Genomic DNA, 24,374 nt, shown 5'->3' on the forward strand with positions numbered 1-24,374 from the left:
TGGGACAGCGATAGAGAGAGAGCGAGAGAGACGGGGACAGCGAGAGAGAGAGCGAGAGAGACGGGGACAGCGAGAGAGAGAAGCGAGAGAGACGGGGACAGCGAGAGAGAGAGCGAGAGAGACGGGGACAGCGAGAGAGAGAGCGAGAGAGCGACGGGGACAGCGAGAGAGAGAGCGAGAGAGCGACGGGGACAGCGAGAGAGAGAGCGAGAGAGAGAGGGAGAGCGAGAGAGAGGGGAGAGCGGGAGCGAGGAGGGGGAGAGCGGGAGCGGGAGGGGGAGAGCGGGAGCGGGAGGGGGAGAGCGGGAGCGGGAGGGGGAGAGCGGGAGCGGGAGGGGGAGAGCGGGAGCGGGAGGGGAGAGCGAGAGCGGGAGGGGGAGAGCGAGGAGGCGGGAGGGGGAGAAGCGGGAGGGGAGAGCGGAGGGGGAGAGCGGGAGGGGGAGAGCGGGAGGGGGAGAGCGGGAGGGGGAGAGCGGGAGGGGGAGAGCGGGAGGGGAGAGCGGGAGGGGGGAGAGCGGGAGGGGGAGAGCGGGAGGGGGAGAGCGGAGGGGGAGAGCGGGAGGGGGAGAGCGGGAGGGGGAGAGCGGGAGGGGGAGAGCGGGAGGGGGAGAGCGGGAGGGGGAGAGCGGGAGAGGGGAGAGCGGGAGGGGGAGAGCGGGAGGGGGAGAGCGGGAGGGGGAGAGCGGGAGGGGGAGAGCGGGAGGGGGAGAGCGGGAGGGGTGAGAGCGAGCGGAGGGGAGAGCGGGAGGGGTGAGAGCGGGAGGGGGAGAGCGAGGGGAGAGCGGGGAGAGCGGGAGGGGGAGGAGAGCGGGAGGGGGAGAGCGGTGAGGGGGAGAGCGGAGGGGAGAGCGGGAGGGGGAGAGGGAGGGGGAGAGGGGAGGGGGAGAGGGGGAGGGGGAGAGCGGGAGGGGGAGCGAGAGAGGGGGAGGGGGAGAGAGCGGGAGGGGAGAGCGAGAGCGGAGGGGGAGAGCGGAGAGGGGAGAGAGCGAGAGCGAGAGGGGGAGGGGGAGAGCGAGAGGGAGAGGGGAGAGCGAGAGGGGGAGGGAGAGCGAGAGGGGAGGGGAGAGAGCGAGAGCGAGAGGGGAGAGAGCGAGAGCGGGAGGGGGAGAGAGCGAGAGCGAGAGGGGGAGAGAGCGAGAGGCGAGAGGGGGAGAGAGCGAGAGCGAGAGGGGGAGAGAGCGAGAGCGAGAGGGGAGAGAGCGAGAGCGAGAGGGGAGAGAGCGAGAGGGAGAGAGCGAGAGCGAGAGGGGGAGAGAGCGAGAGGAGACGGGGGCGAGGGGGAGAGAGCGAGAGAGACGGGGCCAGGGAGAGAGCGAGAGAGACGGGGGCCAGGGGGAGAGAGCGAGAGAGACGGGGGCCAGCGAGAGAGAGCGAGAGAGACGGGGGCCAGCGAGAGAGAGCGAGAGAGACGGGGGCCAGCGAGAGAGAGCGAGAGAGACGGGGGCCAGCGAGAGAGACGGGGGCCAGCGAGAGAGACGGGGGCAGCGAGAGAGAGCGAGAGAGGACGGGGGCCAGCGAGAGAGAGCGAGAGATACGGGGGCCAGCGAGAGAGACGGGGGCCAGCGAGAGAGACGGGGGCCAGCGAGAGAGAGCGAGAGAGAGACGGGACAGCGAAGGAGGGAGAGAGAGAGAGAGAGAGAGAGAGAGAGAGAGAGAGCGAGAGCGGGACAGCGAGAGGGAGAGAGAGAGACGGGGACAGCGAGAGGGAGAGAGAGAGACGGGGACAGCGAGAGAGAGAGAGAGAAACGGGGACAGCGAGAGAGAGAGAGGAGACGGGGACAGCGAGAGAGAGAGACGAGAGCGAGCGGGGACAGCGAGAGAGGAGAGAGAGAGAGAGAGAGAGAGCGAGCGAGCGAGAGGGACAGCGAGAGAGCGAGAGGGACAGCGAGAGAGCGAGAGCGAGACGGGGACAGCGAGAGAGAGGGAGAGACGGGGACAGCGAGAGAGAGGGAGACGGGACAGCGAGAGAGAGAGGAGAGACGGGACAGCGAGAGAGAGAGAGAAACGGGACAGCGAAGAGAGAGACGGGACAGCGAGAGAGAGAGAGAGAAACGGGGACAGCGAGAGAGAGAGAGAGAAACGGGACAGCGAGAGAGAGAGAGAGAAACGGGGACAGCGAGAGAGAGAGAGAGAAACGGGGACAGCGAGAGAGAGAGAGAGAGAAACGGGGACAGCGAGAGAGAGAGGAGAGAAACGGGGACAGCGAGAAGAGAGAGAGAGAAACGGGGACAGCGAGAGAGAGAGAGAGAAACGGGGACAGCGAGAGAGAGAGAGAGAAACGGGGACAGCGAGAGAGAGAGAGAGAAACGGGGACAGCGAGAGAGAGAGAGAGAAACGGGGACAGCGAGAGAGAGAGAGAGAAACTGGGACAGCGAGAGAGAGAGAGAGAAACGGGGACAGCGAGAGAGAGAGAGAGAAACGGGGACAGCGAGAGAGAGAGAGAGAAACGGGGACAGCGAGAGAGAGAGAGAGAAACGGGGACAGCGAGAGAGAGAGAGAGAAACGGGGACAGCGAGAGAGAGAGAGAGAAACGGGGACAGCGAGAGAGAGAGAGAGAAACGGGGACAGCGAGAGAGAGAGAGAGAAACGGGGACAGCGAGAGAGAGAGAGAGAAACGGGACAGCGAGAGAGAGAGAGAGAAACGGGGACAGCGAGAGAGAGAGAGAGAAACGGGGACAGCGAGAGAGAGAGAGAGAAACGGGGACAGCGAGAGAGAGAGAGAGAAACGGGGACAGCGAGAGAGAGAGAGAGAAACGGGGACAGCGAGAGAGAGAGAGAGAGAAACGGGACAGCGAGAGAGAGAGAGAGAGAAACGGGGACAGCGAGAGAGAGAGAGAGAGAAACGGGGACAGCGAGAGAGAGAGAGAGAAACGGGGACAGCGAGAGAGAGAGAGAGAAACGGGGACAGCGAGAGAGAGAGAGAGAAACGGGGACAGCGAGAGAGAGAGAGAGAGAAACGGGGACAGCGAGAGAGAGAGAGAGAAACGGGGACAGCGAGAGAGAGAGAGAGAAACGGGGACAGCGAGAGAGAGAGAGAGAAACGGGGACAGCGAGAGAGAGAGAGAGAAACGGGGACAGCGAGAGAGAGAGCGAGAAACGGGGACAGCGAGAGAGAGAGCGAGAAACGGGGACAGCGAGAGAGAGAGCGAGAAACGGGGACAGCGAGAGAGAGAGAGAGAAACGGGGACAGCGAGAGAGAGAGCGAGAAACGGGGACAGCGAGAGAGAGGAGAGAAACGGGGACAGCGAGAGAGAGGGAGAGAAACGGGGACAGCGAGAGAGAGGGAGAGAAACGGGGACAGCGAGAGAGAGGGAGAGAAACGGGGACAGCGAGAGAGAGGGAGAGAAACGGGGACAGCGAGAGAGAGGGAGAGAAACGGGGACAGCGAGAGAGAGGGAGAGAAACGGGGACAGCGAGAGAGAGGGAGAGAAACGGGGACAGCGAGAGAGAGGGAGAGAGACGGGGACAGCGAGAGAGAGAGGGAGAGAGACGGGGACAGCGAGAGAGAGAGACGACAGCGAGAGAGAGAGAGAGAGACGGGGACAGCGAGAGAGAGAGGAGAGAGACGGGGACAGCGAGAGAGAGAGGAGAGAGACGGGGACAGCGAGAGAGAGAGGAGAGAGAGAGGGAGAGAGAGAGAGAGCGAGACGGGACAGCGAGAGAGAGAGGGAGGGAGAGAGAGAGCGAGACGGGGACAGCGAGAGAGAGAGAGGGAGAGAGAGAGAGAGCGAGACGGGGACAGCGAGAGAGAGAGAGCGAGAGCGGGACAGCGAGAGAGAGAGAGCGAGAGCGGACAGCGAGAGAGAGAGAGCGAGAGCGGGACAGCGAGAGAGAGAGAGAGAGACGGGGACAGCGAGAGAGAGGGAGAGAGACGGGGACAGCGAGAGAGAGGGAGAGAGACGGGGACAGCGAGAGAGAGAGGGAGAGAGACGGGGACAGCGAGAGAGAGAGAGGGAGAGAGAGAGAGAGAGCGAGACGGGGACAGCGAGAGAGAGAGCGAGACGGGGACAGCGAGAGAGGGCGAGAGAGAGAGAGCGAGAGCGGGACAGCGATGAGAGAGAGAGCGAGAGCGGGACAGCGAGAGAGAGGAGAGCGAGAGCGGGACAGCGAGAGAGAGAGAGCGAGAGCGGGACAGCGAGAGAGAGAGAGCGAGAGCGGGACAGCGAGAGAGAGAGAGAGCGAGAGCGGGACAGCGAGAGAGAGAGAGAGCGAGAGCGAGACGGGGACAGCGAGAGAGAGAGAGAGAGAGAGAGAGAGAGGAGAGAGAGAGAGAGAGAGACAGCGGGGACAGCGAGAGAGAGAGAGCGAGACGGGGACAGCGAGAGAGAGAGAGAGAGAAAGAGGAGAGCGAGAGGGGGACAGCGAGAGAGAGAGAGCGAGAGGGGGACAGCGAGAGGGGACAGCGAGAGAGAGAGAGAGAGAGAGCGAGACGGGGACAGCGAGAGAGAGAGAGAGAGAGAGCGAGACTGGGGACAGCGAAGGAGGGAGAGAGAGAGAGCGAGAGGGGGACAGCGAGAGAGAGAGAGAGAGAGAGAGAGCGAGACGGGGACAGCGAAGGAGGGAGAGAGAGAGAGAGCGAGAGGGGACAGCGAGAGAGAGAGAGCGAGAGGGGGACAGCGAGAGAGAGAGAGAGCGAGAGGGGGACAGCGAGAGAGAGAGAGAGAGAGGGGGACAGCGAGAGAGAGAGAGAGAGCGAGACGGGGACAGCGAGAGAGGACAGCGAGAGAGAGAGAGAGACGGGGGACAGCGAGAGAGAGAGAGAGAGACGGGGACAGCGAGAGAGACAGCGAGAGAGAGAGAGAGAGACGGGGACAGCGAGAGAGAGAGAGAGAGAGACGGGGACAGCGAGAGAGAGAGAGAGAGAGACGGGGACAGCGAGAGAGAGAGAGAGAGAGACGGGGACAGCGAGAGAGAGAGAGAGAGAGACGGGGACAGCGAGAGAGAGAGAGAGAGACGGGGACAGCGAGAGAGAGAGAGAGAGAGACGGGGACAGCGAGAGAGAGAGAGAGAGAGACGGGGACAGCGAGAGAGAGAGAGAGAGAGACGGGACAGCGAGAGAGAGAGAGAGAGAGAGAGAGAGACGGGGACAGCGAGAGAGAGAGAGAGAGAGAGAGAGAGAGAGACGGGACAGCGAGAGAGAGAGAGAGAGAGAGAGAGAGACGGGGACAGCGAGAGAGAGAGAGAGAGACGGGACAGCGAGAGAGAGAGAGAGAGACGGGGACAGCGAGAGAGAGAGAGAGAGACGGGGACAGCGAGAGAGAGAGAGAGAGACGGGGACAGCGAGAGAGAGAGAGAGAGAGACGGGGACAGCGAGAGAGAGAGAGAGAGACGGGGACAGCGAGAGAGAGAGAGAGAGAGACGGGGACAGCGAGAGAGAGAGAGAGAGACGGGGACAGCGAGAGAGAGAGAGAGAGACGGGGACAGCGAGAGAGAGAGAGAGAGAGAGGGGGACAGGCGAGAGAGAGAGAGAGAGAGAGGGGACAGCGAGAGAGAGAGAGGGGGACAGCGAGAGAGAGAGAGGGGGACAGCGAGAGAGAGAGAGGGGGACAGCGAGAGAGAGAGAGGGGGACAGCGAGAGAGAGAGAGGGGGGACAGCGAGAGAGAGAGAGGGGGACAGCGAGAGAGAGAGAGGGGGACAGCGAGAGAGAGAGAGGGGGACAGCGAGAGAGAGAGAGGGGGACAGCGAGAGAGAGAGAGGGGGACAGCGAGAGAGAGAGAGGGGGACAGCGAGAGAGAGAGAGAGGGGGACAGCGAGAGAGAGAGAGAGGGGGACAGCGAGAGAGAGAGAGAGGGGGACAGCGAGAGAGAGAGAGAGGGGACAGCGAGAGAGAGAGAGGGGGACAGCGAGAGAGAGAGAGGGGGACAGCGAGAGAGAGAGAGGGGGACAGCGAAGAGAGAGAGAGGGGGACAGCGAGAGAGAGAGAGGGGGACAGCGAGAGAGAGAGAGGGGGACAGCGAGAGAGAGGAGGGGACAGCGAGAGAGAGAGAGGGGGACAGCGAGAGAGAGAGAGGGGGACAGCGAGAGAGAGAGAGGGGGACAGCGAGAGAGAGAGAGGGGGACAGCGAGAGAGAGAGAGGGGGACAGCGAGAGAGAGACGGGGGACAGCGAGAGAGAGACGGGGACAGCGAGAGAGAGAGAGGGGACAGCGAGAGAGAGAGAGAGAGACGGGGACAGCGAGAGAGAGAGAGAGAGAGGGGGACAGCGAGAGAGAGAGAGGGGGACAGCGAGAGAGAGAGAGAGAGAGAGGGGGACAGCGAGAGAGAGAGAGGGAGAGAGGGGGACAGCGAGAGAGAGAGAGAGAGAGAGGGGGACAGCGAGAGAGAGAGAGAGAGAGGGGGACAGCGAGAGAGAGAGAGAGAGAGGGGGACAGCGAGAGAGAGAGAGAGAGAGAGGGGGACAGCGAGAGAGAGAGAGAGAGAGAGGGGGACAGCGAGAGAGAGAGAGAGAGAGAGGGGGACAGCGAGAGAGAGAGAGAGAGAGAGGGGGACAGCGAGAGAGAGAGAGAGAGAGAGGGGGACAGCGAGAGAGAGAGAGAGAGAGAGGGGGACAGCGAGAGAGAGAGAGAGAGAGAGGGGGACAGCGAGAGAGAGAGAGAGAGAGAGGGGGACAGCGAGAGAGAGAGAGAGAGAGAGGGGGACAGCGAGAGAGAGAGAGAGAGAGAGGGGGACAGCGAGAGAGAGAGAGAGAGAGAGGGGGGACAGCGAGAGAGAGAGAGAGAGAGAGGGGGACAGCGAGAGAGAGAGAGAGAGAGAGGGGGACAGCGAGAGAGAGAGAGAGAGAGAGGGACAGCGAGAGAGAGAGAGAGAGAGGGAGAGGGACAGCGAGAGAGAGAGAGAGAGAGGGGGACAGCGAGAGAGAGAGAGAGAGGGGGACAGCGAGAGAGAGAGAGAATAGGGGGACAGCGAGAGAGAGAGAGATAGGGGGACAGCGAGAGAGAGAGAGATAGGGGGACAGCGAGAGAGAGAGAGATAGGGGGACAGCGAGAGAGAGAGAGATAGGGGGACAGCGAGAGAGAGAGAGATAGGGGGACAGCGAGAGAGAGAGAGATAGGGGGACAGCGAGAGAGAGAGAGATAGGGGGACAGCGAGAGAGAGAGAGAGAGGGGGACAGCGAGAGAGAGAGAGAGAGGGGGACAGCGAGAGAGAGAGAGAGAAGAGGGGACAGCGAGATAGAGATAGAGAGAGGGGGACAGCGAGATAGAGATAGAGAGAGAGAGAGGGGGACAGCGAGATAGAGATAGAGAGAGAGAGAGGGGGACAGCGAGATAGAGATAGAGAGAGAGAGAGGGGGACAGCGAGATAGAGATAGAGAGAGAGAGAGGGGGACAGCGAGATAGAGATAGAGAGAGAGAGAGGGGGACAGCGAGATAGAGATAGAGAGAGAGAGGGGGGACAGCGAGATAGAGATAGAGAGAGAGAGAGGGGACAGCGAGATAGAGATAGAGAGAGAGAGGGGGACAGCGAGAGAGAGAGAGAGAGGGGACAGCGAGAGAGAGAGAGAGAGAGGGGACAGCGAGAGAGAGAGAGGGGGACAGCGAGAGAGAGAGAGAGAGAGAGAGGGGGACAGCTAGAGAGAGAGAGAGAGAGAGGGGGACAGCGAGAGAGAGAGAGAGAGAGAGAGGAGGGACAGCGAGACGAGAGAGAGAGAGAGAGAGAGAGAGAGGGGGACAGCGAGAGAGAGAGAGAGAGAGAGAGAGGGGGACAGCGAGAGAGAGAGAGAGAGAGAGAGAGGGGGACAGCGAGAGAGAGGAGGGGGACAGCGAGAGAGAGAGAGAGAGAGGGGGACAGCGAGAGAGAGAGAGAGAGAGGGGGACAGCGAGAGAGAGAGAGAGAGAGAGGGGGACAGCGAGAGAGAGAGAGAGAGAGGGGGACAGCGAGAGAGAGAGAGAGAGAGGGGGACAGCGAGAGAGAGAGAGAGAGAGAGGGGGACAGCGAGAGAGAGAGAGAGAGAGGGGGACAGCGAGAGAGAGAGAGAGAGAGAGGGGGACAGCGAGAGAGAGAGAGAGAGAGAGGGGGACAGCGAGAGAGAGAGAGAGAGAGAGGACAGCGAGAGAGAGAGAGAGAGGGGGACAGCGAGAGAGAGAGAGAGAGAGAGAGGGGGACAGCGAGACAGCGAGAGAGAGAGGGGGACAGCGAGAGAGAGAGGGGGACAGCGAGAGAGAGAGAGAGAGAGAGGGGGAACAGCGAGAGAGAGAGAGAGAGAGAGGGGGACAGCGAGAGAGAGAGAGAGAGGGGGACAGCGAGAGAGAGAGAGAGAGAGAGGGGGACAGCGAGAGAGAGAGGGGGACAGCGAGAGAGAGAGAGAGAGAGAGGGGGACAGCGAAGAGAGAGAGAGAGAGAGGGGGACAGCGAGAGAGAGAGAGAGAGAGAGGGGGACAGCGAGAGAGAGAGAGAGAGAGGGGGGACAGCGACAGCGAGAGAGAGAGAGAGAGAGAGACAGCGAGAGAGAGAGAGAGAGAGGGACAGCGAGAGAGAGAGAGGGGGACAGCGAGAGAGAGAGAGAGAGAGAGAGGGGGACAGCGAGAGAGAGAGAGAGAGAGAGGGGGACAGCGAGAGAGAGAGAGAGAGAGAGAGAGAGGGGGACAGCGAGAGAGAGAGGGACAGCGAGAGAGAGAGAGAGGGGGACAGCGAGAGAGAGAGAGAGAGAGAGAGGGGGACAGCGAGAGAGAGAGAGAGAGGGGGACAGCGAGAGAGAGAGAGAGAGAGAGAGGGGGACAGCGAGAGAGAGAGAGGGGGACAGCGAGAGAGAGAGAGAGAGAGAGGGACAGCGAGAGAGAGAGAGAGAGGGGGACAGCGAGAGAGAGAGAGAGAGAGAGAGAGAGAGGGGGACAGCGAGAGAGAGAGAGCGAGAGAGAGGGGGACAGCGAGAGAGAGCGAGAGAGAGGGGGACAGCGAGAGAGAGCGAGAGAGAGGGGGCCAGCGAGAGAGAGCGAGAGTGACGGGGGCCAGCGAGAGAGAGCGAGGAAGTGACGGGGGCCAGCGAGAGAGAGAGCGAGAGTGACGGGGGCCAGCGAGAGGGAGCGAGAGAGACGGGGACAGCGAGAGGGAGAGAGAGAGAGACGGGGACAGCGAGAGGGAGAGAGAGAGAGGGACGGGACAGCGAGAGGGAGAGAGAGAGAGAGGGAGACGGGGACAGCGAGAGAGAGGAGACGGGGACAGCGAGAGAGAGGGAGACGGGGACAGCGATGAGAGAGGGAGACGGGGACAGCGAGAGAGAGGGAGACGGGGACAGCGAGAGAGAGGGAGACGGGGACAGCGAGAGAGAGGGAGACGGGGACAGCGAGAGAGAGGGAGACGGGGACAGCGAGAGAGAGGGAGACGGGGACAGCGAGAGAGAGGGAGACGGGGACAGCGAGAGAGAGGGAGACGGGACAGCGAGAGAGAGGGAGACGGGGACAGCGAGAGAGAGGGAGACGGGGACAGCGAGAGAGAGGGAGACGGGGACAGCGAGAGAGAGGGAGACGGGGACAGCGAAGAGAGAGCGAGAGCGAGAGGGGGACAGCGAGAGAGAGAGAGAGCGAGACGGGGACAGCGAGAGAGAGGAGAGCGAGACGGGGACAGCGAGAGAGAGAGAGCGAGACGGGGACAGCGAGAGAGAGAGAGAGCGAGACGGACAGCGAGAGAGAGAGCGAGACGGGACAGCGAGAGAGAGAGAGAGCGAGACGGGGACAGCGAGAGAGAGAGAGAGCGAGACGGGGACAGCGAGAGAGAGAGAGAGCGAGACGGGGACAGCGAGAGAGAGAGAGAGCGCAGACGGGGACAGCGAGAGAGAGAGAGAGCGAGACGGGGACAGCGAGAGAGAGAGAGAGCGAGACGGGGACAGCGAGAGAGAGAGAGAGCGAGACGGGGACAGCGAGAGAGAGAGAGAGCGAGACGGGGACAGCGAGAGAGAGAGAGAGCGAGACGGGGACAGCGAGAGAGAGAGAGAGAGCGAGACGGGGACAGCGAGAGAGAGAGAGAGCGAGACGGGGACAGCGAGAGAGAGAAGAGAGCGAGACGGGGACAGCGAGAGAGAGAGAGAGCGAGACGGGGACAGCGAGAGAGAGAGAGAGCGAGACGGGGACAGCGAGAGAGAGAGAGAGCGAGACGGGGACAGCGAGAGAGAGAGAGAGCGAGACGGGGACAGCGAGAGAGAGAGAGAGCGAGACGGGGACAGCGAGAGAGAGAGAGAGCGAGACGGGGACAGCGAGAGAGAGAGAGAGCGAGACGGGGACAGCGAGAGAGAGAGAGAGCGAGACGGGGACAGCGAGAGAGAGAGAGAGAGCGAGACGGGGACAGCGAGAGAGAGAGAGAGCGAGACGGGGGACAGCGAGAGAGAGAGAGAGCGAGACGGGGACAGCGAAGAGAGAGAGAGAGCGAGACGGGGACAGCGAGAGAGAGAGAGAGCGAGACGGGGACAGCGAGAGAGAGAGAGAGCGAGACGGGGACAGCGAGAGAGAGAGAGAGCGAGACGGGGACAGCGAGAGAGAGAGAGAGCGAGACTGGGGACAGCGGAGAGAGAGAGAGAGCGAGACGGGACAGCGAGAGAGAGAGAGAGCGAGACGGGGACAGCGAGAGAGAGAGAGAGCGAGACGGGGACAGCGAGAGAGAGAGAGAGCGAGACGGGGACAGCGAGAGAGAGAGAGAGCGAGACGGGGACAGCGAGAGAGAGAGAGAGCGAGACGGGGACAGCGAGAGAGAGAGAGAGCGAGACGGGGACAGCGAGAGAGAGAGAGAGCGAGACGGGACAGCGAGAGAGAGAGAGAGCGAGACGGGGACAGCGAGAGAGAGAGAGAGCGAGACGGGGACAGCGAGAGAGAGAGAGAGCGAGACGGGGACAGCGAGAGAGAGAGAGAGCGAGACGGGGACAGCGAGAGAGAGAGAGAGCGAGACGGGGACAGCGAGAGAGAGAGAGAGCGAGACGGGGACAGCGAGAGAGAGAGAGAGCGAGACGGGGACAGCGAGAGAGAGAGAGAGCGAGACTGGGGACAGCGAGAGAGAGAGAGAGCGAGACGGGGACAGCGAGAGAGAGAGAGAGCGAGACGGGGACAGCGAGAGAGAGAGAGAGCGAGACGGGGACAGCGAGAGAGAGAGAGAGCGAGACGGGGACAGCGAGAGAGAGAGAGAGCGAGACGGGGACAGCGAGAGAGAGAGAGAGCGAGACGGGGACAGCGAGAGAGAGAGAGAGCGAGACGGGGACAGCGAGAGAGAGAGAGAGCGAGACGGGGACAGCGAGAGAGAGAGAGAGCGAGACGGGGACAGCGAGAGAGAGAGAGAGCGAGACGGGGACAGCGAGAGAGAGAGAGAGCGAGACGGGGACAGCGAGAGAGAGAGAGAGCGAGACGGGGACAGCGAGAGAGAGAGAGAGCGAGACGGGGACAGCGAGAGACGAGAGAGAGAGAGCGAGAGGGGACAGCGAGAGAGAGAGAGAGCGAGACGGGACAGCGAGAGAGAGAGAGAGCGAGAGGGGGACAGGAGGCGGAGAGCGAGAGGGGAGAGCGAGAGAGAGAGAGAGAGAGAGGGGAGGACAGCGAGAGAGAGAGAGAGCGAGACGGGGACAGCGAGAGAGAGAGAGAGCGAGAGGGGGACAGCGAGAGAGAGAGAGAGAGAGACGGGGACAGCGAGAGAGAGAGAGAGCGAGACGGGGACAGCGAGAGAGAGAGAGAGAGCGAGACGGGGACAGCGAGAGAGAGAGAGAGCGAGACGGGGACAGCGAGAGAGAGAGAGAGAGCGAGACGGGGACAGCGAGAGAGAGAGAGAGCGAGAGGGGGACAGCGAGAGAGAGAGAGAGAGCGAGAGGGGGACAGCGAGAGAGAGAGAGAGAGCGAGAGGGGGACAGCGATGAGAGCGAGAGAGAGACGGGGACAGCGAGAGAGAGAGAGAGAGAGAGAGAGCGAGAGGGGGACAGCGAGAGAGCGAGAGAGAGACGGGGACAGCGAGAGAGAGAGAGAGAGAGAGAGAGAGCGAGAGGGGGACAGCGAGAGAGAGAGAGCGAGACGGGGACAGCGAGAGAGCGAGAGGGGGACAGCGAGAGGGGGACAGCGAGAGGGGGACAGCGAGAGGGGACAGCGAGAGGGGGACAGCGAGAGGGGGACAGCGAGAGGGGGACAGCGAGAGGGGGACAGCGAGAGGGGGACAGCGAGAGGGGGACAGCGAGAGGGGGACAGCGAGAGGGGGACAGCGAGAGGGGGACAGCGAGAGGGGGACAGCGAGAGGGGGACAGCGAGAGGGGGACAGCGAGAGGGGGACAGCGAGAGGGGGACAGCGAGAGGGGGACAGCGAGAGGGGGACAGCGAGAGGGGGACAGCGAGAGGGGGACAGCGAGAGGGGGACAGCGAGAGAGAGAGAGCGAGAGGGGGACAGCGAGAGAGAGAGAGCGAGACGGGGACAGCGAGAGAGAGAGAGCGAGACGGGGACAGCGAGAGAGAGAGAGCGAGACGGGGACAGCGAGAGAGAGAGAGCGAGACGGGGACAGCGATGAGAGAGAGAGCGAGACGGGGACAGCGAGAGAGAGAGAGCGAGACGGGGACAGCGAGAGAGAGAGAGAGAGAGCGAGACGGGGACAGCGAGAGAGAGAGAGAGAGAGCGAGACGGGGACAGCGAGAGAGAGAGAGAGAGAGCGAGACGGGGACAGCGAGAGAGAGAGAGAGAGAGCGAGACGGGGACAGCGAGAGAGAGAGAGAGAGCGAGACGGGGACAGCGAGAGAGAGAGAGAGAGCGAGAGGGGGACAGCGAGAGAGAGAGAGAGAGCGAGAGGGGGACAGCGAGAGAGAGAGAGAGCGAGAGGGGGACAGCGAGAGAGAGAGAGCGAGAGGGGGACAGCGAGAGAGAGAGAGCGAGAGGGGGACAGCGAGAAGAGAGAGAGCGAGAGAGAGACAGCGAGACGGGGACAGCGAGAGAGAGAGAGAGAGAGAGAGAGAGGGGGACAGCGAGAGAGAGAGAGAGAGAGCGAGAGGGGGACAGCGAGAGAGAGAGAGCGAGAGGGGGACAGCGAGAGAGAGAGAGCGAGACGGGGGACAGCGAGAGAGAGAGAGAGAGAGAGCGAGAGGGGGACAGCGAGAGAGAGAGAGAGAGAGAGAGCGAGAGGGGGACAGCGAGAGAGAGAGAGAGAGAGAGAGAGAGAGAGAGAGCGAGAGAGAGCGAGAGGGGGACAGCGAGAGAGAGAGAGCGAGACGGGGTCAGCGAAGGAGGGAGAGAGAGAGAGCGAGAGGGGGACAGCGAGAGAGAGAGAGAGAGCGAGAGGGGGACAGCGAGAGAGAGAGAGAGAGAGAGAGAGACGGGGGACAGCGAGAGAGAGAGAGAGAGAGAGACGGGGACAGCGAGAAGAGAGAGAGAGAGAGAGAGACGGGGACAGCGAGAGAGAGAGAGAGAGAGAGACGGGGACAGCGAGAGAGAGAGAGAGAGAGAGACGGGGACAGCGAGAGAGAGAGAGAGAGAGACGGGGACAGCGAGAGAGAGAGAGAGAGAGAGACGGGGACAGCGAGAGAGAGAGAGAGAGAGACGGGGACAGCGAGAGAGAGAGAGAGACGGGGACAGCGAGAGAGAGAGAGAGCGAGACGGGGACAGCGAGACGGGGGACAGCGAGAGAGAGCGAGAGAGAGGCGGGGACAGCGAGAGAGAGCGAGAGAGACGGGGCCATCGAGAGAGAGCGAGAGAGACGGGGGCCATCGAGAGAGAGCGAGAGAGACGGGGGCCATCGAGAGAGAGCGGAGCGAGACGGGGGCCATCGAGAGAGAGAGCGGGCGAGCCGGGGGCCATCGAGAGAGAGCGGAGCGAGCCGGGGGCCAGCGAAGAGAGAGCGGTGCGAGCCGGGGGCCAGCGAGAGAGAGCGGGCGAGCCGGGGGCCAGCGAGAGAGAGCGGGCGAGGCCGGGGGCCAGCGAGAGAGAGCGGGCGAGCCGGGGACGGACAGAGCGGGCGAGCCGGGGACGGACAGAGCGGTGCGAGAGAGAGAGCGGGCGAGCCGGGGACGGACAGAGCGGGCGAGAGAGAGCGGAGCGAGCCGGGGACGGACAGAGCGGTGCGAGAGAGAGCGGGCCGAGCCGGGGACGGACAGAGCGGGCGAGAGAGCGCGAGAGACGGGGACGGAGAGCGCGAGAGACGGGACGGAGAGCGCGAGAGACGGGGACGGAGAGCGCGAGAGACGGGGACGGAGAGCGCGAGAGACGGGGAGACGGGGGCAGAGGGAGAGAGCGAGCGAGCGAGACGGGGGCAGAGGGAGCGAGCGAGAGAGAGAGAGTGACGGGGGACAGCGAGAGAGAGAGGTGGGGGGGGCACAGACAGGGACATAGGGAGAGAGAGCGAGAGGTAGAGGTGGTGGACAGATGGGGAGACAGGGAGAGGTGGGGGGGGACAGACACGGAGAGTGTGAGAGTTAGAGGGGTTGGACAGACGGAGAGAGTGAGGGAGGTGGCAGGGGAAGATGGGGAGATCGTGAGGGGGGTTGAGGGAAGACGGAGAGAGAGAGAAAAGAGAGGGGGGAAGGGAGTGAGCGAAAGGGCAGGGCCGTGAGTGAGGGGAGCCAGGGATAGAGCGAGAGAGAGGGCGGGACAGGGAGCGAGAGGGTGGGGGGGACAGAGAGAGCGGGGGGGGGGGAATGACAGATGGAGACAGAGGGAGGGGGGGACAGATAAAGTGAGGTGGGGCAGAGAGACGGGTGGACAGAAACAGCAAAGAGAGAAAGTGGGGGGAGGGCAGAGAGAGGGGGGTGACATCGAGAGGTCGGGGGAAACAACACAGAGGGGGGAACACAGAGTGATGAAGATCACTCCTGATAGATGGACATCTATCTGGAATACTCCGTACCGCTATAAGAAGTGTGGAGGCAAACATTGTCCACTTGTGCAAGCAAAAAAAAGATATCTCATTAAATCAGTGTCCAACATAGTGAGGAGAAAGTAAGCCGATAAATTAATCTTATCATTTAAAGCTACTTCACAAAAATGCACATTTGTTGTTTAGGTTAAGAGTAAGATAAATTTTTAATGTCTTTACCTTTCCAAAATTGTCTCACTGGCCCTGTGTCAGACAAAAATTGTCATGTGGCCCCCCAGGGTTGGACAACCCTGGTGTAGCTGAACCTGTTTGTGACAACACTGGGCGGCGCAGTGGTTAGCACCGCAGCCTCACAGCTCCAGGGACCCGGGTTCAATTCCGGGTAATGACTGCGTGGGTTTCCTCCCACAGCCGAAGACTTGCAGGTTGATAGGTAAATTGGCCGTTATAAATTGCCCCTAGTATAGGTAGGTGGTAGGGGAATATAGAGACAGGTGGGGATATAGTAGGAATATGGGATTAATGTAGGATTAGTATAAATGGGTGGTTGATGGTTGGCACAGACTCGGTGGGCCGAAGGGCCTGTTTCAGTGCTGTATCTCTAAATAAATAAAATAAATACCTACTGCTCCAAGATATACAGCAGTGCTGCCTGCTGCAGTACCTGCTGAGGAAATCATCAGAAATGTTTTCACTTCAAGGTTCTTGTGTAAAATGTACATTTTGTATTTTGTCAAAGAATGATTCTTTTTTGCAAAAATGAATTTGAAAGTATTGCTAAATTCAAAGTTCTGAAAAATGGTTTTATGCAAATATTCGAATACTTTGCCAGTGTCTGGTGATTTCAGAGATTCCTCCTGTTCACAGAATCACATTTGAGAGACATCACTGCACCCAACTTCTGCATATCAAAGCTGCCACATATTGGGGCTCCAGTAGATTGCTTGGTTTTGTTAATGCAATCGGTTAATAAAGGAATTTCAGAAGTGTTGAGCCGGGTCTGATTATAGTTTTAATGTATTGATGTCCATTGTGGTTTCAGTAGGAGGAGCCAGAGCCCAATCAACTGCATCCGGCCAAGTGCGCTGGGGCCTTTGAAAAGGAAAGGTAACCATTCAGTGAAACAAATGTCATTTTTAAAAAAGTTTTATTTCGTGGGATGTGGGTGTCACTGGCAATGCCAGCATTTATTACCCATCCCTAATTGCCCTTGAGAAGATGGCAGTGAGCCACCACCTTGAACTGTTGCAGTCCATCTGGTGCGGGTACATCCGCAGTGCTGTTAGGGCACAAGTCAGGAGTGTGATGGAATACTCTCCACTTGCCTGGATGGGTGCAGCTCCAACAACACTCAAGAAGCTCAACACCATCCAGGACAAAGCAGCCCGCTTGATTGGCACCCCATTTACAAACATTCACTCCCTCCACCACCGACGCACAGTGGCAGTAGTGTGTACCATCTACAAGATGCACTGCAGCAACGCACCAAGGCTCCTCAGACAGCACCTTCCAAATCCGCGACCTCTACCAACTAGAAGGACAAGGGCAGCAAATACATGGGAACATCACCACCTGCAAGTTCCCCTCCAAGTCACACACCATCCTGACTTGGAACTGTATCCCCGTTCCTTCACTGTCACTGGGTCAAAATCCTGGAACTCCCTTCCTCCCAGCACTGTGGGTATACCTACCCCAAATGGACTGCAGCGGTTCAAGAAGGCAGCTCACCACCACCTTCTCAAGGGCAATTAGGGATGGGCAATAAATGCTGGTTTGGCCAGCGTCGCCCACATCCCATGAATGAATTTTTAAAAAAAAGGGAGGGAGTTCCAGGATTTTGACCCAGCGATAGATGATTTTATTTCTCAGCCAAGTGCCATGAAAAGTATAATTGATTGTCTCTGGGTCAAAAGTTCATGGGTTCAAACCTCCACTCCTAGACTTGGGCACAGAATTAATCTGACACCTTCTGTAGAAGGACTTTTGACTGTTAGGTGAATGTGAAAGATCCCTTGGTAATATTGGAGGAGCTGCAGGTGAGTTCTGGTTAACATTTATCCCTCAACTAACACCACCAAAACCCATTAAGTAATAATTTCTCTCATTGCTGTTTTATGGGATCTTAGTGTGAAAACAAGAGTGCCAAATCATCAAAACGAAATTCAGTGGTTGTCTTGGGGAGGTGAAAGATGCTATATACAAGTACAAATACTGAAGCAATCTGTGTCCACGTGCAGTAAATCCTGGACAACATTCAGGCTTGAGTGGCAAGTAACATTCACGCCAGACAAGTGCCAGGCAATGACCATCTCCAACAAGAGAGAATCTAACCATCTCCCCTTGACATTCAATAGCATTACCATCGCTGAATCCCCCGCTATCAACATCCTGGGGGTTGCCATTGACCAGAAACTGAAGTGGACCAGCCACATAAATACTGTGGCTACAAGAGCAGGTCAGAGGCTAGGAATCCTGTGGTGAGTAACTCACCTCCTGACTCCCCAAAGCCTGTCCACTATTTACAAGGCACAAGTCAGGAGTGTGATGGAATACTCTCCACTTGCCTGGATGGGTGCAGCTCCAACAACACTCAAGAAGCTCGACACCATCCAGGATAAAGCAGCCCGCTTGATTGGCGCCCCATCCACCTCCTTGAACATTCACTCCCTCCACTACTGACGCACAGTGGCAGCAGTGTGTACCGTCTACAAATGCACTGCCACTCTTCTTCAACAGCACCTTCCTAACCCGCGACCTCTACCACCTAGAAGGACAAAGATGGGTAGATGCATGGAAACACCACCACCTGCAAGTTCTCCTCCAAGCCACACACCATCCTGACTTGGTAATATATTGCCATTCGTTCAATGTCACTGGGTCAAAATCCTGGAATTCCCTCCCTAACAGGACTGTGGGTGAACCTACACCATACGGACTGCAGTTCAAGAAGGCAGCTCAGCACCGCCTTTTCGGGGTAACTAGGGATGGGTAAATGTTGCAGGCTATGCCAGCGAAGCCCACATTCCAAGAATAAGTTTTTTTTTTAATCATCTTTCACTGTGCAATTGTGGCCTGTAATGTTCCCACATTGGTGCTTGTTTGAAAGAAGGATTTGCATTTATATAGTGCCTTTCACAACCTGAGGATATCCCAAAGCTATTTACAGCCAATGAAGTACTTTTGAAACTTGGTCACTGTTGTAATGTAGGAAATGTGACAGCCAATTTGTGCACAGTAAGCTCCCACAAACAGCAATGTGATGATGATCAGATAATGTTTTTGTGATGTTGGTTGAGAGATTAATATTGGTCAGGACACCAGGGATAACTCCCCTGTTCTTTGAAATTGTGCCATGGATCTTTTGCATCTACCTGAGGGGGCAGACGATGCCTGTTTTAACATTTCATCCAAAAGACAGCACCTCTCTCAGTACTGCACTGGGACTATCAGCCTGGATTTTGCCATCAAGTCTCTGGAGTGGGTCTTGAACCCTCAACCTTCTGACTCACCGAGCATAAGAAATAGGAGCAGGTATAGACCACAGAGCCCATCGAGCCTGCTCCGCCATTCAAAACTATCATGGCTGATCTTGAGCTTCAACTCCACTTTCCCGTCCTCTCCCCATATCCCTTGATTCTGAAATCAAATATCTGTCTATCTCAACCTTAAATATATTCAATGATGGAGAATCTGCAACCCTCTGGGCTAGAGAATACCAAAGATTCACAACCCCTTGAGTGAAGTAATTTCTCATCTCAATCATAATTGATCAACCCCTAATCCTGAAACTGTGCCTCCGTGTTCTAGATTCCCCAGCCAGGGGAAACAACCTCCCAGTGTCTACCTTCTCAAGCCCCTTCAGGGGCGGCACAGTAGCGCAGTGGTTAGCACCGCAGCCTCACAGCTCCAGGGACCCGGGTTCGATTCTGAGTACTGCCTGTGCGGAGTTTGCAAGTTCTCCCTGTGTCTGCGTGGGTTTCCTCCGGGTGCTCCGGTTTCCTCCCACATGCCAAAGACTTGCAGGTTGATAGGTAAATTGGCCATTATAAATTGCCCCTAGTATAGGTAGGTGGTAGGGAAATATATAGGGACAGGTGGGGATGTGGTAGGAATATGGGATTAGTGTAGGATTAGTATAAATGGGTGGTTGATGGTCGGCACAGACTCGATGGGCCGAAGGGCCTGTTTCAGTGCTGTATCTCTAAACTAAAAAAAATTTTTTTTAAAAATGTTGTACTTTTCAATGACATCACCTCTCGTTCTTCTAAACTCCAGAGAGAATAGACACAATCACAGGTCGGCGCAACATCGAGGGCTGTAGGGCCTGTACTGCGCTGTAATGTTCTATGTTCTAATTTGCTCAGCCTCTTATCATAGGACAACCCTCTCATCCCAGGGACCAATTTACTGAACCTTCACTGCACTGCCTCCAGTGCAAGTATATCCCTTCTTAAATGTGGAGACCAAAAGAACACACAGTATTCCAGATGTGGTCTCACCAAAGCCCTTAACAAGTGTAGCAGAGGTGAGAGTGTAACCCACTGAGCCTCAGCTGATGCTTTTTTGCACAGAGAAGTAGTGTCTGCAGCTCCTATGATTAATCTTTATTTGTAATTCCAGGTGAGATGGAATCTGAAAGCCAACCAAAGCGACTTTTCCAAGGAACCACAAACATGCTGTCCTCCGACACCTCACAGTCGCCAGAACCTGGGTCCTGGTGAGCACCTGTCTCCACAGCTTCACTTAATTTGTATATTCCATGAACTGTTTCTGATCTTATTTCAGAAAATTTTTCCGTCTAGAGGTTTAAGGGAGGCTGAGCTTTAATGAGCCAATCTGTCTCCCTCACTAGTTTTTATTTATATCCAAAAATGCAGCAGCTCGCATTCAGCAACAGAACGTTCTGAGCTGTGGTTGATGCTTCCTATCGAACAGCTGCAACGAGTCCACACACATCCCCTACCACATGCGCACACTACTCCACATGCACAAATTTAGAAAAAATATTTTTATCCATTTATGGGATATGAGTGTCACTGACAAGGCCACCATTTGTTGCCCGACCCTGAGAAGGTGGTGGTGTACCACCTTCTTGAACCGCTGTAGTCCATGTGGGGTAGGTACACCCACAGTGCTGTTAGGAAAGCAGTTCCAGGATTTTGACCCAGCGACAGTGAAGGAACGGCGATATAGTTTCATGTCAAGATGGTATGTGGTTTGGAGGGGAGCTTGCAGGTGTTGGTGTTCCCATGCACCTGCTGCCCTTGTCCTTGCACGTTGGTAGAGGTCGCGGGTTTGGACGGTGCTGTCAGAGGGAGGTGTGGTGAGTTGCTGCAGTGCATCTTGTAGATGGTTCACACTGCAGCCACTGTGCATCAGTAGTGGAGGGAGTGAAAGTTTAAGGTGGTGGAAGGGGCAGTGATCAAGTGGGCTGCTTTGTCCTGGATAGTATTGAGCTTCCTGAGTGTTGTTGGAGCCACACTCATCCAGGCAACAGAGTGTATTCCATCACACTCCTGACTTTAATTGCACTTCCTCAGAAATGTAAATATCCTGAGAGTTTACTGGTCTCTTAACTGAAGCTGAATTTTTGTAGTGCAATCACTTGTGCTCCTTTTATTAGGGTGAATGTTTTCCTGTATTTCACAGTCCTTGTATTAATCTCCTGCAGCCTCACCTCCCCATTTTGTTTTTCTCTCCAGTCTCTAAGGACTGTTTTTGACACATGCCCCTTAGCAGCAGGAGTGTGATCAGGAATTCTCTATATGGGATTACAGGTGCAGCCTGTGTTCATCGCTGCACAGCATAACGTGTTGCATATAATGAAAACACCTTCACCTCAGGGACTAGAACGGTTCAAGAAGGCAGCCCACCACCACCTTATTAAGGCAGCTAGGGATAGGCAATAAATGCTGGCCCTGCCAGTGATGCCACATCTCGAGAATGAATAAAAAATAAAACTGTCCCGCTTTGGGTCTGTTTCTTTTATAAACTTCCTGAGGATCAGCTGGGCATGACACAGGAACATTGCAGTTTAGGTCTGAGTTATTTAATCTCACTGCACCTAGGCTGTAGAGAACAGTTAGCTGGGGTTCCTGCTGCTAAAAGCTGCTTGATTTCTAAAATTGTGGGGGGGTTTTGCACTGTTTTTTGGTGTTGTGATTTATAATTTTTTTGTTTTTTTTCAGTGCGATTCGAAGTGGCGATCTGTTTGTCAGTCTTTCGACAGACTGCCTAGATGGCAGCAGCAGCAATGGGAGTTCGAGTCAGGATTCACCGGCAAAGTCCAGTGTGGTGAGAGAGTCTCCAGTCACAACATCCGATTCCTGCTCATCTTTCACTGCGGGACTTGGACTTTCACCAAAATGACCCTGCCTCTCCTGAAGGAATGTTGGAAATAGAGAATAGGGAACAGAGTCTGCATCAATTGTAACCTGGTGTAAAATGTGTGGTGCCATTAATATATGCAATTGTGTAGAAGGATGTCAGTGTTAATGAACTGGTTTTAGTAATTGAGAAATATTTTCTCAATTTTTTTTTCGCTCGAAATTGTTCATTTATATTCTGCACCAACACTTGGAATCCAAGAAACTCTGAAATGTCTCCTGCCAGAATCATAAGCTTTTGACTTTTACTTTCACAAGGCAGATTGTAAGTGCAGCACAGGTTTGTCCTTTTCAGATACTTATGAGCTTTACTTTCTATGAATAGCACTAAACATAAATGGTTTGTGACTTGAATTTATTTTTAAGCCGTTGTTGAATAGATTTTTGTGCTTGGCTTAAATGAGCGTAAATGTTAATGGCAAGCAAAGCAGCCTTGAGCCGGGTGCTAGTATTTTTGCTGTAATGGGAGAGATGGGAGCGTGGATTCAAGGCGCTTGACTTCCATTAGTTCTTTTGTACAGATCCAGTTACTTTAGTTATTTCTTTATTGAATGATTGTTGCAGAAGCACCTTTTGCAGAGAGTCTCGCAGTTACCTGTAATATCAGGTATCTGTGAAGTGTTCATAGTAAATAACAAACATGTGCATAGTGTAACATACCAGAAAGGGGGAGATGTTGACCTAATTTAATATCGTGTTTCATAATTCTCCAAGCCGCGCTCTCAGCATGACTTTTGTGTATAATCCATAGATCCCTATAAACAGTTTCACAGGCTTCTGGGAAAATAAATTTAGTTATATAGAGCTCTGTTTGTTGTTTTCACATAAACTTGATCTTTTTTTGTTTTATTAACTTTTTCTTGCCATGTGTTGTGACAGAATTTTGTGTAAACATGTGTTTAATTTTGCTCTGTGTGTGGAGTTACCAGTGGATTTACACCTGACTTACCAGGACACTGAACTATCTCCTGCTGTCAATATCCTTACTTTCCCATATTTGTGCAAAATGAAAAATCCAGGTTCAGTACAAGGGGGAACTGATGAGCATTTGGTTCTGATACTGTATTAATTGAAAATATATATTGTGTATATATAAAAAGTTTCTGCAGCATCATTTTCATCTGCATTTGTGAAAATCTGTCAGTGAATGGGTGATATTTAGCAGTAACTGCTGAATGTTGAGTTGTCACCAGCCTTGATACAGTCTCGAGCTGCCGGTGCACAGGTTCTACCAGTGAAATCTGTTTGTGGCCCAAGATAGAATTTGCTTTGTCTTCTGCATATTTCTGTCTTCAGTCAGAACCACTAAAGAGGAATGTCGCTGACACAGAATGTCTGCAGATTGAAATTCTTCATACATTGTAGGTAATGTTCTGTGTAAACACAAGGATTATTACAAATGAATCCTATCTCTGATGTTTAGCTGTGATTGCAAGTCATTGAAGAAATTAAAAATAAATGGGTGAAAAGTGCAGCAAACAATAACAGTACAAGTCGATAAAAAGAGGACAGAGGGCCTGATGGAGCCTAGTGATTACAGAGCTTGTATCTATAGTAACAAGTAACTTGCACCCCACTACTCAATGTTAAAGATGGTAGCGTGTCTCTCCTCCACCTGTCATCCTGAGAGCACATCAGGTTCCCCCCTCCAACCACTGCCTGCCACTCTGCCAGTGCCCTTGTTGCCTGTCAGTCAGCCAGCCCAGACTACTGCCCATGTCGAGGTGGTGCAGTCCGAATCTAGACCCTCAAGGCCCAGAACGAGGCCATCCGCAGTCTCCCCCAGTGAAAGTCAGCAGCCACTGTGGTAGCACTGTGTAGGAGCACTTGGGCAGGGAAATGAACAGGCACTAAGGAATACACGAGCCTGGATAATAATTTCTGTAAATTCTAACATAAATTCCAACACTAAATGCAATTAATGTTTGTAGTGGCGAGGGCAAGAGCAACATGTGTGGAGTGAAGGAATGCAAAGCGATGGTGTCTGGGGACTGGGATATGTGATTTATTTGATAGTATCCCAATAATAGTACAAAATCAGAAGGCAATAGGGCAGGAGAAACTTAAAACAATCATCAGAAGAAAAAAAATATTAGACAAACTACTGGAGCTAAAGGCTAACAAGTTTCCTGGACCTGATGGCCTGCATCCTTGGGTCTTAAAAGAAGTGGCTGCAAAGATGGCGGATGCATTGGTTATAATCTTCCAAAATTACCTAGCTTCTGGAAAGGTCCCAGTGGGTTGGAAAACTGCAAATGTAACACCTCTATTCAAGAAAGGAGGGAGACCGAAATCAGGAAACTAGAGGCCAGTTAGCCTAACATCTGTCATTGGGACAATGCTAGAATCCATTATTAAGGAAGTAATAGGACATTTAGAAAATCATAATACGATCAGGCAGTGTCAACATGGTTTTGTGAAAGGACAATAATGTTTGACAAATTTATTAGAGTTCTTTGTGGCTGCAACAAGCAGAGTGGATAAAGGGGAACCAGTAGATGTAGTATCTTAGGATTTCCAAAAGGAATTCGATCATCACAATTCTTACAGCGCAGGAGGAGGCCATTCAGCCCATCGTGTCTGCACCGGCTCTCCAAATGAGCAATTCACCCAATGCCCTTCCCCTGCCTTCTCCCTGGAACACTGCACATTCATTCTTTTCATATAACAGTCTAACTCCCTTTTGAATGCCTCGATTGAACCTGTCTCCATTATGCTCTCCGGCAGTGCATTCCAGATCTTAACCACTTGCTGTGTGAAAAAGTTTTTCCTCATGTCACTTTTGCTTCTTTTATCAATCACTTTACATCTGTACCATCTCATTCTCAATCCTTTCATGAGTGGGAACAGTCTCTCTACTCTGTCCAGACCCCTCATGATTTTGAATACCTCTATCAAATCACCTCTCAGCCTTCTCTTCAAGGAAAACAGTCCGAACTTCTCCAATCTATCTTCATAACTGAAATTCCTCATCCCTGGAACCATTTGCATGAATTTTTTTCTGTACTCTCTCCAATGCCCTCACATCTTTCCTCAAGTGCGGCACCCAGAATTGGACACAATACTCCAGCTGAGGCCGAACTAGTGTCTTCTACAAGTTCAACATAACTTCCTTGCTCTTGTACTCTATGCCACTATTAATAAAGCCCAGGATACTGTATCCTTTATTAATATTTCTCATCCGTATTTACCGTGGAGAAGGTCATGGAAGCTAGTGAGTTCAAGAGAGGGAACAG

General features: G+C 55.6%; 1 protein-coding gene across 2 annotated transcripts in view; it reads left to right on the forward strand.

The window, feature by feature from the left end:
• Positions 1-22,268, forward strand: part of pabir2 (PABIR family member 2) — a 103,249-nt gene extending 80,981 nt beyond the window's left edge. The window contains exons 8-10 of one of the 2 annotated variants that reach the window (XM_068047059.1): positions 15,798-15,859; positions 19,373-19,469; positions 20,941-22,268. In XM_068047059.1, the coding sequence (XP_067903160.1) occupies positions 15,798-15,859; positions 19,373-19,469; positions 20,941-21,121 (340 nt within the window). In that variant the 3' untranslated portion in view covers positions 21,122-22,268. Of the gene's footprint in view, positions 1-15,794; positions 15,860-19,372; positions 19,470-20,940 lie in introns of both variants that reach the window. The other variant, XM_068047058.1, reaches the window with a different exon arrangement.
• Positions 22,269-24,374: the final 2,106 nt, after the last annotated feature.

Source organism: Heterodontus francisci, chromosome 15 (genome assembly GCF_036365525.1).
Source record: "Heterodontus francisci isolate sHetFra1 chromosome 15, sHetFra1.hap1, whole genome shotgun sequence".
Classification (NCBI taxonomy): Eukaryota; Metazoa; Chordata; class Chondrichthyes; order Heterodontiformes; family Heterodontidae; genus Heterodontus; species Heterodontus francisci.